At 38.3% G+C, this 16,198-nt stretch overlaps 2 protein-coding genes across 2 annotated transcripts; one reads left to right on the top strand and one right to left on the bottom strand.

Annotated features, from left to right (window-relative positions):
- The first annotated feature begins 2,227 nt into the window (after positions 1 to 2,227).
- tuba1c (tubulin, alpha 1c) lies at positions 2,228 to 5,516 on the top strand. Its single transcript, XM_026921334.3, has 4 exons — positions 2,228 to 2,383; positions 3,786 to 4,008; positions 4,114 to 4,262; positions 4,350 to 5,516. The coding sequence occupies exons 1-4, from the start codon at positions 2,381 to 2,383 to the stop codon at positions 5,328 to 5,330; spliced, it is 1,356 nt and encodes a 451-aa protein (XP_026777135.1). The 5' UTR covers positions 2,228 to 2,380; the 3' UTR covers positions 5,331 to 5,516.
- A 196-nt stretch (positions 5,517 to 5,712) lies between these two features.
- On the bottom strand, positions 5,713 to 14,654 carry pmelb (premelanosome protein b). Its single transcript, XM_034311543.2, has 12 exons — positions 14,570 to 14,654; positions 11,568 to 11,681; positions 11,066 to 11,212; positions 9,893 to 10,030; positions 9,236 to 9,397; positions 8,763 to 9,128; positions 8,590 to 8,682; positions 8,331 to 8,453; positions 7,724 to 7,811; positions 7,435 to 7,634; positions 7,137 to 7,221; positions 5,713 to 6,186 (listed from the first exon to the last, which is right to left on the bottom strand). Exons 1-12 carry the CDS (start codon positions 14,622 to 14,624, stop codon positions 6,051 to 6,053), a joined length of 1,707 nt encoding a protein of 568 aa, XP_034167434.2. The 5' UTR covers positions 14,625 to 14,654; the 3' UTR covers positions 5,713 to 6,050.
- Positions 14,655 to 16,198: the final 1,544 nt, after the last annotated feature.

Here is a 16,198-nt window from a genome sequence, read left to right as displayed (position 1 = left end):
GCTGAAACCAATTTTTTACTTTTACTAAAAGTGATACAGTAACACTTATTCTATAACCAGCAACTCAAACCTTCAGTTAATATACTGTAAAATCCTTCCTAAAAACCAGTTTCCAACTCATAAATGCACAGCATGAGACTTAGTCACTGTTATACATGTCCTCAACAGATGAATACTATCATACTTTTTGGATTTGTCAACACATCCGTAATCTTTGGTCAGATGACACGGGCAAGCTTTCAGTGATCCTGGGCCTTGACAACCCCTTCTGCCTCAAAAGAGTATTATTTAATGACATTTCTGACATTATCCATATCCAGTCATCTCAACCTCTTTAATACTAATATCACTCACCATGCTAAAGGCTCTGGAAAGTCTCACAGCGAATCTAAAAAATAGCAAAAATACATTGAGATCATGGCAATATGTGCAGACACTAATGAGATAAAAGTCATTTAACATAAGTGGAATATGTCTCTGAGCACTTGGAATGATTAAAACGTTGGTTTCAGACACCAATAAAATATAAAAACTAATCAGATTAAATGACAGGTCTGATGTATAGTGCTTGAACAACAAAACAATGTGATTTGTTTGAACTCTGGGTGGATGATGAGATCAGAATCTAAATGCGCAGACGATCTACCAAAATACTTGAGATGGCAGTGTGGGTAAAATGAGTGGGATTTCATAGCTGCTCTTTGTGATCAGAAGTCCTTACCCTACAATTAGGTTTGAGGAGTTATGTCTGCTCAGTGTTGCAGACTCAGTAAAATCAACACTGGGTTTTCTTCCCACAAACACTGTGCAGGCCGCGTGATCCACACATCACACATTTTTCTAGATTTTTCCCAGAGCAAAAAAGAGTTGATGATAGGTGAATACACACTAAACACTCCCCAGGTTGTAAAGTCAGGGAGGATGCGTAGTGCACACTGACAAAGCAAAAGCAGAGGCTGGATGATCACGTGTCATATGATGACATCACTCCTGTAAAATCTAGGACACGGGGAGGCAGGACAGCAGGGAGGATGGAGAGAATATGAGCCGAGTACAGCATGATAAGATCTCTCACAGTGGACAGCATTCAGCCATTTTACATTTCAAATCAGTTACCTTACAGTAGCCTTGTGTTTGGCTATTAAAGAACACTGATCTGTTTAGCATAGTGATGATATTTGCTAATTGATCTGTTCCTGTCTTTTCATACAACATATACTCTAGGACAATAGTTTATACAGTTTAGTATGACATTAATGCAAATACTATGCAGTCTAGCTTTCAATGGTCTGGTGCCAGAATTTTAGTTTGTGTTCTAATGTTTCATGGTTTGTGATTTTTTTTGTATTTAGTTAACATTTATAAATTGAGTCTCCAGTGTCAGTAAACAGTCAGTAATTTTTTTTTACCACAGGTGAGTCTTTAGGCTTTGAGCTTTCTGGTTTCTCAATAATATGACAAACTGGATTTTTTTTGTCTTATTAGCTTTAAGAGACAGAAAAAATTGGAGACTACTGGAGAGGTTTGTGGACACCTGACCAATCACACTCATATGTGCTTGTTGAACACCCCATTCCACATTTATTCCCTTTGCTGTTATAATAATCTCCACTCTTCTGGGAAGGCTTTCCACTAGATATTGGAGCGTGGCTGATTTGTGATGAATTGTGATCATTCAGCCACATTAGTGAGGTCAGGCACTGATGTCGGGCCTGATGGCCTACTTGCCAGTTCATCCTAAATGTGTTCAGCGGGCTTGAGGTCAGGGCTCACAAGTTCTTCCACTCCAACCTTGACAAACCATGTCTTTATGGAGCTCGCTTTGTGCACAGGGGCATTGTCATGCTGGAACAGGTTTGGGCCTCTTAGTTCCAGTGAAGGGAAATTGTAATACTACAGCATACAAAAACATTCTATACAATTGTGTGATACCAATTTTGTGGCAAGAGTTTGGGAAAGAACCACATATAGGTGTGATGGTCAGGTGTCCACATACTTTTGGCCATACAGTATAAATGTCTTAGTTCAAATATTTTTTGTTTTCTTCATTTTTAACTCAGGGGATGCAGATTTTGTATTCAACTGTATAAATCTGTCTAAATGGTGCAGGAATATATAAATAGAAATCTATTTGAAATTTAGATAACAAACCCTTTTTTCAGTCACACGTTGGACGAAAGAGCAGAGTAAGACGGCTCTGATTGGCTGCTTGTATTACGACCTGACGTCATAAATTATACGCCCCGCCCCTCGGTGGTCTGTTTGTGTTGGTGGCTTGTACACCGCGCGCCAATACTGTCAACATTCAGCCTTTCTTTCAGCCTTTCTTTCAGCCTCGTCTGATCTTACTGTCGTTCCTTCGTCCGCATTCTTCCCAAAAATGGTGAGTACTGTCGTTTTTCGGATGTCTGTGAAGCAGTTCGTTGTGTTTACACTGTTGTCTGTGTACACTGGATAGTTTTTATACATGTATTTAGTTAAAGAAATCATTTTGTCGGTTTCTTTAAGCCGCGTCCGTTTTCTCACTAAAATGGAGGCACAAACTTGACACAGTGTAAGAGCACGAAGGTACAAAAAATTCCTGTTTGAAACAACAAAATAGCTGTTTTATAACTTTAAAAATCACTTCATCATTTTATTATCTGGAAAGGTTAACTTTTAAGGTGAAAGAATCCAAGATATGGCTGCGTTTCATTCATTCACTCATTCATTCATTCTGGGTCCTTCAGACAGACATGAGATGACGTCATCTCAGACATGATGCATAAATTATAAATCAACACAACATATGTTAATATTAGTGAACATAAATCATTCTTCTAAATATTATGAATAAACCCGTATCCTGAATAATTTACTCTACAAAACAATTTTTTTTTTCTCCATCATCCATACCATCATGCTCCCTGGAGCTTTTATCCATATAGGTGTACAGTAGTTAGAGCAATAAATGTAAATTTGCAACCCAGTTTTTTCCTCCTGGCTTCTGTCTTATGAAAGTCGCTTGCCTGTAATCCCTGACTGCTTTGCCTTTATTATGTTAATATCTTGTCTAAATGGCTCTCCCTAGGATGGCTGATGGAGTGATCAAGGGTGCATTGTTAGCATTGTGAAGGAGGAGAGAATATTCATGAAATGCGCCCCATCCTCCCTGCCTCCATTCACTGAAAGATCCTGGGTGGAGACTCCAGCAGCTGTTTGCTGGATCTTATGTCTGACATGGCTGAACATTTCCCATTCCTGATGCATTTGACAACTGCTGATGTGCTTACGGGATATAAAATTGCATTCACTTTGAAGCTGGCTGTAGTGATTACGCTCAGTAGTGTGAAATATTGTGGAAGGACAGTTGTCAGTCTTTTTGGTCTATATGACAATAGATTTATCTCGGTTATCCTTTTAAAATCTATCAATCCACATTAAAGGTTCCTTTTGAGCTCCATTGCTTGTGTGTGTGTGTGTGTGTGTAAGCTCTTTCTGTTAGTGTGGTGTGCCAGTCTGTGGTAGACTGGGTGGGGCTCTTTCATGGCTCTTTTTCTGCTTTCTCACTCCCATGAATAGAGCTTTGCTGACTGCTGGCTTTGTTATGCAGCCCTGCAGTTGTCTAGTTGCTTACATCAGCATTTTAATCTCAAGCATGACCATTCTTTTAGGCCCAAGAGAAGAAATGTTTAACTTTAGCACAAAACAATTCATATATGCCCATACACAATAAAAAAAAAAAGTATGACTGTGCACTTTGTTTTAATAACTGTACTATATACTTTACATTTTTCCTCCCACAGCGTGAGTGCATCTCCATCCACGTAGGTCAGGCTGGTGTCCAGATTGGCAATGCCTGCTGGGAACTCTACTGTCTTGAACACGGCATTCAGCCGGACGGACAGATGCCCAGCGACAAAACCATCGGAGGTGGAGATGATTCCTTCAACACCTTCTTCAGCGAGACTGGAGCCGGAAAGCACGTCCCCAGGGCTGTGTTTGTGGATCTGGAGCCCACTGTCATAGGTAGGATTGAGATTATACTGCTGAGAATTTTTCCTCTTTAAATTTATTAATGTTTACTTTATTTGACTGTTCAGTTTCCTCAAATATTTTGTGCTTTTCCTTTAGATGAGGTCCGCACTGGAACATACCGCCAGCTGTTCCACCCTGAGCAGCTCATCACAGGAAAGGAGGACGCCGCCAACAATTACGCTCGCGGTCACTACACCATTGGCAAGGAAATTATTGATCTGGTGTTGGACAGGATCCGCAAACTGGTGGGTATCCGTGAACTGCCTAACATCAACATTAATTACAAATATAACAATAATATGAATAAATGCATTATATGATTCTCTTTCCAGGCTGACCAGTGCACAGGTCTCCAGGGTTTCCTGGTCTTCCACAGCTTCGGTGGTGGTACCGGTTCTGGTTTCACCTCCCTGCTGATGGAACGCCTGTCTGTTGACTACGGTAAGAAGTCCAAGCTGGAGTTCTCCATCTACCCAGCTCCCCAGGTGTCTACTGCTGTGGTGGAGCCCTACAACTCCATCCTGACCACCCACACCACCCTAGAGCACTCCGACTGTGCCTTCATGGTGGACAATGAAGCCATCTATGACATTTGCCGTAGGAACCTTGATATCGAGCGTCCTACTTACACCAACCTCAACAGGCTTATTAGTCAGATTGTGTCCTCCATCACAGCCTCTCTCCGTTTCGATGGTGCCCTCAATGTCGATCTTACTGAATTCCAGACCAACTTGGTGCCCTACCCCCGTATTCATTTCCCACTGGCCACCTATGCTCCAGTGATCTCTGCAGAGAAGGCTTACCACGAGCAGCTCTCTGTGGCTGAAATCACAAACGCCTGCTTTGAGCCGGCCAATCAGATGGTGAAATGTGACCCACGTCACGGCAAGTACATGGCCTGCTGCCTGCTGTACCGTGGTGACGTGGTGCCTAAAGATGTGAACGCTGCTATCGCCACCATCAAAACCAAACGCACCATCCAGTTTGTGGACTGGTGTCCCACTGGGTTCAAGGTGGGCATCAACTACCAGCCCCCCACTGTGGTTCCAGGTGGAGACCTGGCCAAGGTGCAGAGGGCTGTGTGCATGCTGAGCAACACCACAGCCATTGCCGAGGCCTGGGCTCGTCTCGATCACAAGTTCGATCTGATGTACGCCAAGCGCGCCTTCGTGCACTGGTATGTTGGTGAGGGTATGGAGGAGGGCGAGTTCTCTGAGGCCAGAGAGGACATGGCTGCCTTGGAGAAGGATTATGAGGAGGTTGGTGTTGACTCCATTGAAGGTGAGGGAGAGGAAGAGGGAGAGGAGTACTAGAGTGTGGGAACAAAAATGGAAATTAAATCAGGTAGCCAGTATGTACACATGATATTCCTTAAGTATCAAGTGTAACCTCTACTTCTGAATGTGTACTATTGTTATTGTCTTGGCCAGTATAATTGTCTGTGGCATTTACCAGCCAATTTTTCAATGTGACTGAATAAAGATATGACTCATTTTTTAGTGTTTTTGTTCGTTGTTTCTTCTTGTTGGGTAATATAATTTCATGAGAAGTCATGCACACTTCCAGATTCATGTTAAAGCTGTACATGGTTCCTGGAAAGTACAAAATGGGGAACTTGCATGTATGATGAGTAGACCACTAAAATATGCTGTGTTGAGCACCCTCTTCTGGCCATTTGGATATTTAAAAAAATATGGTCGTTTTTAGAGTAAATATTAATACTGAAATATTGAAACTGATTACCAGCTTTTGAATTAGTTTATTAAATTGCATTAAAAACACAAAAACAAAACTGAAGCCTAAGACCGCTTGCATCATAGCCACCCAGATACAGTAGTGTCATTTGTTAGAAGTGTAAAAAAAAAAAAAAAAAGTGTTACACTATTACAACACATTGTTTGGATCTTTGTGTGAAAAGCAAAATCAACCACAGCTACAAAAAAAAAAAAAAAAAAAAAAAAGAAAGGTCTGTATAATCAGAATTTGCTCCAAACTGTTGGTGAATTATATTTACTGTTGCTGTAGGTGCTTGTTCACCCTGTTCTGTGAAGAAGGACTGAATCTTTCAGTTCTGCCTGCCGCTTTATCAAGCTCCAGAGGAGAGAAGGCATCGAACATGTAATTCCAGTTGCAGAAATCTCAGACAGAGGCTGGTAGAGCTTTAGACGCCTGAGGAAGGAAATGGAAGTGATGTCCATTATTGTTTCCTTACCAGTTACAGTGGAGCATGGGTAAAATACATTTTGTCAGCCCATGTACGTACATGTGTACAATAAGAGCCTTCATTATTGTGCACAGTGTATTTGACATTTTCATTTAAAATGTAGACAGAAGGAACACTTCTAATACTAATACAATACTATTTTGTAATTTATCTAGCACCTTATGTTTGTGAACCGTTCATGAACAATGCAGCAGTGCTTCAAAATGCCTGATTCAAAGGACTAAACGTAAAGGAAGCAATGTGTTGACTAAAGTTCATGTTGCAAAGAACATGACTGATACAGTATGGCTCATGAGTTTTATTTTATCTGTAATGTCCTTTGCTAGCTAACAAGAGCACTATGTGTAGCTACATTTCAGAAGGGCATGGGTTTGGATCCCAGCACTGCCAAGCTGCCATGTTTGGGGCCTTGAGCCAAGACCTTCAACTGCTCAGTTGTATACAGCCTTGATTGCAAGTTGCTTTGTATAAAAGCTTCAGGCAATTGAGGAAATAATATAACACTTAGCAATGTTAAGCTCTGCTACCACAAGAGACAAGTCAAATGCACAGATAAACACCAGAGACAGTGGAGTCACCTGCATAAACTATTGCCAGGTTTGTAGGACAGGTTACTTGCAGTCACAAGCTGTTACTCAGATAGCTACATATCGTGCCCATGTACTCCAACATGTGTATGAAGTTAGAAGAAAAAAATGGAAAGATGGCTGGATTACAGCTGTATATTAAAAATACTATGACATACTGTATGTCATTATATGACTTTGTTGGAAGGTCTCAGCCTTTTATATAAAACGTCAAATTTGTTGATAGTAATTCAAAGGCCCAAGATGCAAAGAAATAATGATTTTTGGTACTTGGCTAAATTAAGGAAAAAAATGCCATAGTGACTTACTTGTAAGCAAAGGTCCCTATTGCTAATGCAACAGTCAGGATACCCAGCACCATAGCCACAATTCCTATGATGATGAACCTGGAACCTGGAAATCCCCCCCCAAAAAAACAAAACGATACAGGTATATTGGGAGCTGGAGTAGAGTAAAAAGGGTCTGACTAGGACCCACAAGGACTGGTCTGAGAAACACTACCTATGTTATATATGAACATTCTTATTGATTGAAGAAGAAAAGAAGTATTACTATGAAAATTGTCTGCTTTGACATATACAGTGAGCCAGATATATTATTACTCACCAATGATTACGTTTACTCTGGCACTAGTGACTGCAAGGCTGACGTCGTTACTCATTGACACGTTAATGCAAAAGATGCCAGAGTCATTGAACACATGTCGGAGAACGAGCTGGCACTCTGGTAAAGCGCTTACAGCACTGCAGATGGTCTTGCCAGGAGAAAGGCAGTCGGATATCACAGTGCATATGTCTGTAGGCAAACTGAAAGAGAACAAGAAAATAACTGACACACAAGGTTTGCCTTCTGTGTAGTGTTTCAGGGTTGCAGAAAGAGCATCACTAGTGCATACCTTCCCTGACAGGAAATGGTGAAATCCACAGCGTTTTGTTCGAGAAAAGCACTGGCCGCCTGGACAATCTGCACATCCACAATGCCCTCTGAGAAATCAAGTGAAGATATCAGTACCTGATTATATCACAGAGCCATTGAGTTCTCAAATCTGATTGGTCAGAAGTTGTTGAATAATATTCTGTAACATCACCTCTGACAATAGTGCCAGATGCACTTTTTAATTTATCATTTTTGGAAGGAGTCTCAAGTGTCAGGGCTTTGTAACAGTCAATTTATGCCATGGGAAAGTCTTTACGGCAGACGACTTTGCAGTTTGTTGTTTCATGATAACATGACAAGTTGCATTTTTTTGGCATTTTTTTATTGGTGAGGTAATAACTGTTTATAGCTGCTCTAATATAAGCAATAGCAGGAACTAAGCTATCTCATGTACGTTCCACAGCATTAAATATAACTATATATAGTGGAAAAAAAACACACTGTGTGATTCATTAATAAAATCAAATTGTACCTTGGTTTTAGCTTTAGGACAAAATCCATAAACAGTCAGTATAATTGTTTACTAATGCAGCTAAACAAGATGGTTGTTTAGCTAAAGAACTCACCAACAACCGTGATCTGTGTGGAGAAGGAGCCGTAGCGGTAGATTACACAGTCCTGCTCAGAATTTGGTGGCTGAAGCATTTTGTTTACGATAGTATCTTGGAATATTGCCTCCAGATCCATCACTGGAAACAGTTAGAGATGGAGCAGTATGGATAATCATACAAATCAGGATTTTCAGTACATTATGGTAGTAAATTGTTTGATTAGGGAAACTATATTACTTAAAATGGACAAATGGCATAAGCAAAACCAACAAACCTCCATCTGTGTCCAGCTGGGAAGCTGTTTTCGTGTCAGCACTCGATGAACCGGAATGTTCCATCAGATCTGCAGTGTCCTTATATGCACTTTCTGTGTGAAACATGAAAGTGGAATTGAGTTTTAGCATTTTTGGGCCTACTCTGGTGCAAACATTGTAATATTGACCCTACCAGTCAAGATAGGCTGAATAGGCCCTGCATGCTCCTCAGAGATAAAGGCATCAGCAGTGGGGTTAGTAACTGGAGGTGTATTTGGAGGAGTGGAACAGGACGGATTTGGAATGGCAGCCTGGACGACAACATGGGGTTTAAAGAAGCCAGTCTTGGTGTACGTGTGGGTGACATTGAGTTGTCTTGAAATCACAGTGCCACTGCCGTCCCCAAAATCCCAGTTAAAGGTGATGTCGGAGTTGGCCAGGTAGGAACTGGGGTCATGGATGGCAATGGCGAAGGCAATGGCACGGTTTTGGATAAACGTCTGGTCCCCTTCATCTTTATCATTCATTTGTGTGAGAGTGACAGCAAACGGGATCTGGTCTGAAGAAGAAGTGGAAAGAATTTTTGAAATGAAATGGATTGGATAGTGGATTGGATAGATGGTTGGATAGTTGCATTATTGGATGAATGGATGGATGGATGCTCACCAGTGATACAGAACTGTGTGGAAGCATAGCCAATTGGGATGAATTTGTCTCTCTTTCTGTAGTGATAAATAACCACATCCATTACATAGGAACCGAGTGGGATGTCTTCAGTGCTGATGGTCAGAGAGGATGACGGACCATCAAACACCTGCCAGTACTTTCCTACCAGAAAAAAGAAGGAAGATAAAGCTACAAATAGGTCATATTGATCTTTATAGGTTTTTAAATGAATGCTTCATTCTGATTGGTCAGAAGTTGACCAATGATTCATTTTCTATAACAGTACCTCTGATAGTAGTGCTGGCTGCTAGGTTTACATATATATAACAGGATCTAACTTCTTTTGCAGGTATTCCACAACATTAAACATAACAATAAATGGATAAACAGTATGGTTTCTTTAATTAATAAAAATTATAATCATTGGCATGATTATATCATTGGTATGAAAGGAATAAAAATACATCAGGACATGCGGTTATTAGAAATAATTAACTTTAGTGTGGTAACACTAACTCTAGAGGTTGTTTAATATTTATTTGCTGTTTATAATTATCCATTTATTGTAAAAGATGACCAGAATCAACACCACTTCCATTGATATGCAGGGAACAGAAAGAGAGTTTTCACATATCTGAATTTTAGCACTGAAATTACCCCAGGTTTTCCACACAAACACATAAGGTGGTTTTTGGTCTCCATGTAGGTTAAGCGGAGAGCCATCAGGAAAAACGGCATCCTGCTCATCAATAGATTCCTGAGGGTAGACGGGCTCACCCTCATGACGCTGGGTACCTAGAGAGATTAGCACATGAGTTGTTTTGTCAGAAAAGTTCAAGAAAATTAGGCTAGTGGATACTGTTTGGTCCTGGAAAATCTTGACCCACAAGGGAAGAACAAAGCTTGATTCATTCTCAGAATTTTCAAGAAACAACTGAAGACCTGAAGATTACCGAGTATTAACACCAGTAATAATAATAATAATCTCCTCTCTGTTCTTGTTTCTGGTAGTTAAAGTGGAAAGTTAATCTTCAGGCGCTTGTGGTTGGATTGAATGGTTATCATTTCCGTAGTGACAATTTACACCAGGATTTGGCAGACACTCCACATACACAGTTTTAAAAAGTGTGTAATCACTGATATGGTGAAGTTTTCAGGGAGGAAATGTTTATTTAGCATTTTTGGAAGGAATCACAAGTGTCAGCATTTTGTAACATCAGAGGTAAAGCCATAACTTCAAGTTTTCTGACACAGGAAAATTTTTATGCTCTCAGTAACATGACTAAAGGAGCCTAGTGTGGAATCAGCTGTTTATAGCTGCTAGACTGTATTAATAACAGAAACTGACTTGTTTTACTTGTTTATATGTAACTATAAATGAATTAAAATACCTGATTTTCTTTAAATAAGAAATTGTACTTATTGGCAAATTGCTCTTCTATAAGTCAAACACTTTGAGACATGCTGGCATTGGAAAATAATCAACTTCAGGGTGGCAACAGTAACTCCGCTTCTCTTTGGGCCACATCACACCACTCCATCACTAATTTTCCTATAACCTATAAGTGTTTTATTCCTTGTTCTATGTTATTCTATTCTAATCTCTCATCACATGTTGTAAGTGAAATGTACAGTTCCATTTTGGAAGATTTCTGACAATGTGATCAAGTATTATAAAGTAAAACAAAAATTGTGTTGTGATTGATCAAACATACATTTCTAAAAAAGTACTGTATCAATGGATAGATTGAGAATGGAATTAGAAACTGTGCTCTATGTCCCCCGTGACACGTCATACATGTATTAATGGCACTGCATTGTCAGACGTACCATTTACAAAGCAGTTTTTTCCCCAAACAACTTCTCCATTAGGCAGCGCCAGCTGGTTGTCTGGGAGGATTATGTCAATAGTGAAGGTGACTTTAGCGCCAGTGAGAGTTGGTGCATCGTTACGGACATCAAATTTCACCTCTCCGCCTGTGGGCATGAAAACAACTCACTTTACAAGCAAAACAAGTTAGCAGACCTACTGCAAGACTCTCAAAATGGAGGTTATGGAGATTGTTATCATTAGAATTAGATCACATATGGTTATTCTAACAGTGTAATGGAACGATATGGAAAATGTACATTATGATAACAATACAATTCAGTTTTACATTCTTGAGGAAACGGTTACAGTATTTGCCCTGTGATGGACAAGAATCCCATCCAGTGTTCCTGGCATAGGCTCCAGACTCACAATGACCGTGACCATGATAACATGCTTACTGAAGATAAATGAATGTTAGAATATTTATTAAAAAAAAAAAAAACAAACAAACAATGGCACCTGTCCAGCTGCTCCTATAACGCTGGTCTCCTTTCTTCCACACCGGGTACATTTTTGTGTTCCATGATTGATATCGTATGAATCTGGGTTTGGACTTGCTTTTCTGGAGTTGCTCTGAAATGAAAGGGAATAGCAATTTGAACATTTAAAACTACTTTACCTTATCTGAAGATCAGCAAATGTGAACTTGGTGGAACTGTTTCAAAGATGCCAAGTATTAAAGTCTTAATTCAACCCTATCTCGTAGCTAGGGAGCTGCTAATGTGACAGGATGGTTATTTTTTAAATAAGTCCTGTCCATGAGTCAGTATACCACAGCCACAATTTAATATTTTGAGGCCATAAACCTGAACCTGAAGTATCTCATGGCTGCGAATTACTATGTTGTGGCCATGAGATACCAAAGTCATGACCACAAACTGTGTAACTTGAGCCCATGACTTAATTTGTTGTGGAAAGTCATACTTAATACATGGCCTCCAGGTAGTTATTTCTCAGGAATGGGCAAAAAAAAAAGTCTGTTCATTTTGAGAATTTGCTTAAGGTGATGCAAGCTAATGGTATATCAATGCTGCAACCCCACTGACTCCAGCATGTCTTTCTTAATGCATTATTACAAGAAGTAAAGTGTAATATTATCAATCATATCCATGCTTAGTTTCCTGAGACCACAGTGGTCTAATTCAGCTGATTTCACTGTCTCCCTCCTTTTAGCCCTGAGTGGCATATCCCTATAACAATCCCCATCCCCATCACAATCCCACACACACACACACACACACACACACACATACACACATACACATTACCACGAATGAATGAAAATACAAATATTTTCTGGCATGCTGGGTTATAATACAAATAAAATAAAATACAATGTTTTTTTCCCTTTAAAATAAGTCTCTAATAATAATTCCTAAATGATTAAGCAATATGTAAGATATGAGCTTTCATAGTGGGCATCATCACAGGGTTAAAATACAAAAAAAATTAACAATAGTTTAAAGTATTTGCCACAATTTAAATATTTTGTGACTATGACATAGAAAACATATTTTGAGAAGCTTAACCCATAGCCTTAATATATTAATTTGTGGCCACACCTTATAAAAAACAAACAAACAAAAAAAAAACACTATGTCACTTCAGTGACTCCATACTTCAGATCATCTGACCACACTTTTTCAGGATAAGAAATTTTCCAGTTAAAATCATAATTATGGATGTAGCTTTACAAAGCACTGGCACACATCCAGCAGGCCCACACAGGTTCTACGGCACTAAGTCGAATCACCACCAGGGTTATAAATTCCCACTGAAGTGCTATGATTTAAGAGGCTTAGTTAAAATATTTGGTAATAACAATGTGTCATTTGTTTACTGCAAAACCTTGATGTAAGATTTCCAGTTTAATTAGCCTGTGCTTTAATTCCAGATTAATCTTATAATCTACTGATTTCTTATTTGGGATCATATATTTGTGGTCATGAGACGTTGTTTAGCATCAGACAGCTAACAAATTCCTAACAAATATAAACTAAATAAAATGTTTTCCCATGTTTATTGGTTCCTTGGTGAAAGAGACACTATTTTACCATCAGTATCAAACCTTAAGTGAGTTTAAGAGTTTATACTTTTCACCTATAACCTGAATGAAGAATTTGTAGCTGCGACTTTTACCAGAGAGATTATTTACATGAGTAGTTGCACTTTTACTTGAGTAAAATTATGGTATGATTATGGTACTTTTGGCATCTCTACTCACTGTAAGTTAATTGAAAATCTGCCGCATTTAAATGTAAATGAAATGTAATGAGCTATACATAAGCATCGTCTTTTGCTTATAGTCTGCTACAGATTAGCTAGCAGCAAAAATGGTCTAAGAAAGGTGCTCCTTTATCTAAATAGAGTAAATAAAGGTCCAGGAGGTTTGCTTTGTCTCTTACATATGGCCATGAGATGTCAGTGTTGTAGCAGCTCAAGTAAAGTCTGTCTCTGGAAGTCTAAATCAATACTGTCTTGCCCTATTCCCTTTCACGCTTCAAACTCTCAGTCAGTCTACTTTTTTGAATATATCAGAGATTTCTCATTATCATAAGTCTTCTCTTTTTTTTCTAGTAGTGAATTCATGCCTGACAGTGAAATTCTTCCAAATGCTTACAATAAAACAAGCTATCTTATTTAAACACTACTCTCTAAAATGGATTTTCCTAGATTTTCCCAGGCTATAGACAATGCTTATATTACATTACATTATATTATATTATATTAATATAGACACCTGATTTTTAATGAACCTGATGAATATATTACGACTACTTGTATATATATTATGAGTTAAAATACGCTGGAAAAATATCTATAACATTTTATCATAATAAATAAATATCATAATACATAATATAGAAGTAAGGAATTAAACATGATGGGGCATGTAGTTATAGGAAAGTCATCAATGAAGCAGCGTTACTGTTACCCTAATGCAATGACGTGTTTTATTCCTCTTAAACCACAGCAACAAATACATTTTTTTAAATTAATTAAAGAATAACAAGTCATACTTGTTATCCAGTTATAGTTACTATTAATATTGTGGAACATCCATGAAACAATTTTGTTCCTGTTATCATTTAAAAGCTATAAACAGTCATTCCCTCACCAGTCTCTCTTTTTTCTCTCTATTGAACTTAATAAGAAAAAAATGCAGGTTGTCCTTGCTGTAGTGAACAAATTACTGACACTAGAGACTCCTTCCATAGATTTTAAATAATAAATGTCTCCTTACAGAAAATTTCACCATGTAATCAATCAAATTAGCTGTTACTAAGAAACAATAACGTATTAGAAGGAGGACCTATATCTAATAATATAAACCTGTAATTTGGTTCGCAGGAGGAAGTAGGCTACTGTCAGGGCGGCTGTTATACAAAGCTTCTGATCAGTCAGAATGAAGAATTCAGCATTGCTGTGATAGGAAGAGTAGATATAACATGGATACTTACTTGACAGAACCACTGAAAAAAAGAGCAATATAAAAATTCTTGATAATAGCTTCATTTTGCTGTTTCACCCTTAAGTGTAATGAAGAATACAAAATCTACACTAAATGTTTGAGCTGTTTCTCTTTATATATATATGATGAGTTTACCCCACATCTGACATCACTGATGGAGTATAACTGGCCACTCCTATAATGCACACACACACACACACACACACACACACACACACACACACACACACACACACTGAAATACTGTATCATGTTTGAAAGCATTTCACTAGTCATAAGCAGCTTAGGTAGTAGAAATGGCTTACATTTCTATATTTCTGCATGTCTGCTGCAGGTATAAACGTTGCCCTGCATTCTGTCACATCATGAATGGACACTACAAATCAATACACTGCATGGATGTTGAAATGTGATGTCAGGATGTGTATTTTATGCTTTTTGTATTTAAAAAAAAGGGTTGATGGTTAATCCAGTGTTACAGTCTGGTGGGTACAGTAGAGTCACGAGAGCTTTAAGACGGGAGAAACAGCTCAAGGGCCTCAACTAATTTGTCTTTTGACTTTAGAGCCCTCATGTTCTGTTCAGTTCTTCTCAAACCATCTCATGAATATCTAACAGTAATACAACTATAGTATTTTTTTTAAAAACTTTTTTAATCTCAGTTATTAGCAGCATGAACAATGTTTATGGAAATACACAACCTCTTCTGATGATTGGGTTTTGGTCAAATAAGAGAAATATGATTCATATTTACACACTTTGATATCTTAAAAGAAATTCTTTGAACATAATATCTGTAGTACAGTATATGATATTATTGTCTTTTAGCCAAAGATTACAATGAATAACCTTTTCTTGATCCAAACATAAGAGTTGATTGGCGTCCACTCATTATCTTTTATTATGTAAGGAATAATATATTATGAGCTGTTATAGGAAAATAATCAACACCCAGGTTGGTGTGATGTGATCCAATGCAAAGCACAAGATGATTATTTTCCTATAACACCACGTCTCCAAGTGTTTCATTCAGCTTGTACCACAGCAATAATCCAAAGATTGCAAATTTTTAATTATTAATTACTGAAAGGTGTTACTTTTTATCCATTTTTAGTTATGTTCATTATTGTGGAATATCCACGAGACAAGTTAGTTATAGCAGGAAGTTAGTTCCTGCTATAAGCAGCTGTAAACAGTTGTTCCCTCACCTGCCTCTTTTGTGTTAAATGTGGCATGTCACTGTACTGAGAAACCATAAAGCACAAAAGGAGCACATAAAGACCTGTCCTGAAAACATACTGTTACAAAGCGCTGACACTAGAGACTCCTTCCATTAATGTTAAATATCTTTTCACAGAAAAAAATTTCACCTTATCAGCCATTACATTTTCTTTGTTAAATCACAACACTGTTTTTACATTCCTGTGAATTAGCTGTAGAAACGATAATGTATTAGAATGACTGCATTAATATACTGTAAACGTGATTTGATAAAAAATCCAGAGCTGCTGTTATAGAAAACGAATCTGTCCAATCAGAGTTTAGAACTGAAATGTACTGTGGTATAGGCTTCAATGATGAATGGATGCTAAATTTAAAAGGATTTAAGATTAAAGTG

The sequence above is a fragment of the Pangasianodon hypophthalmus genome, chromosome 16 (assembly GCF_027358585.1).
Source record: "Pangasianodon hypophthalmus isolate fPanHyp1 chromosome 16, fPanHyp1.pri, whole genome shotgun sequence".
In the NCBI taxonomy this organism is placed as follows: Eukaryota; Metazoa; Chordata; class Actinopteri; order Siluriformes; family Pangasiidae; genus Pangasianodon; species Pangasianodon hypophthalmus.
Note: the sequence above shows the minus strand (reverse complement) of the source record. Positions and strands in the feature narration are given on the sequence as shown.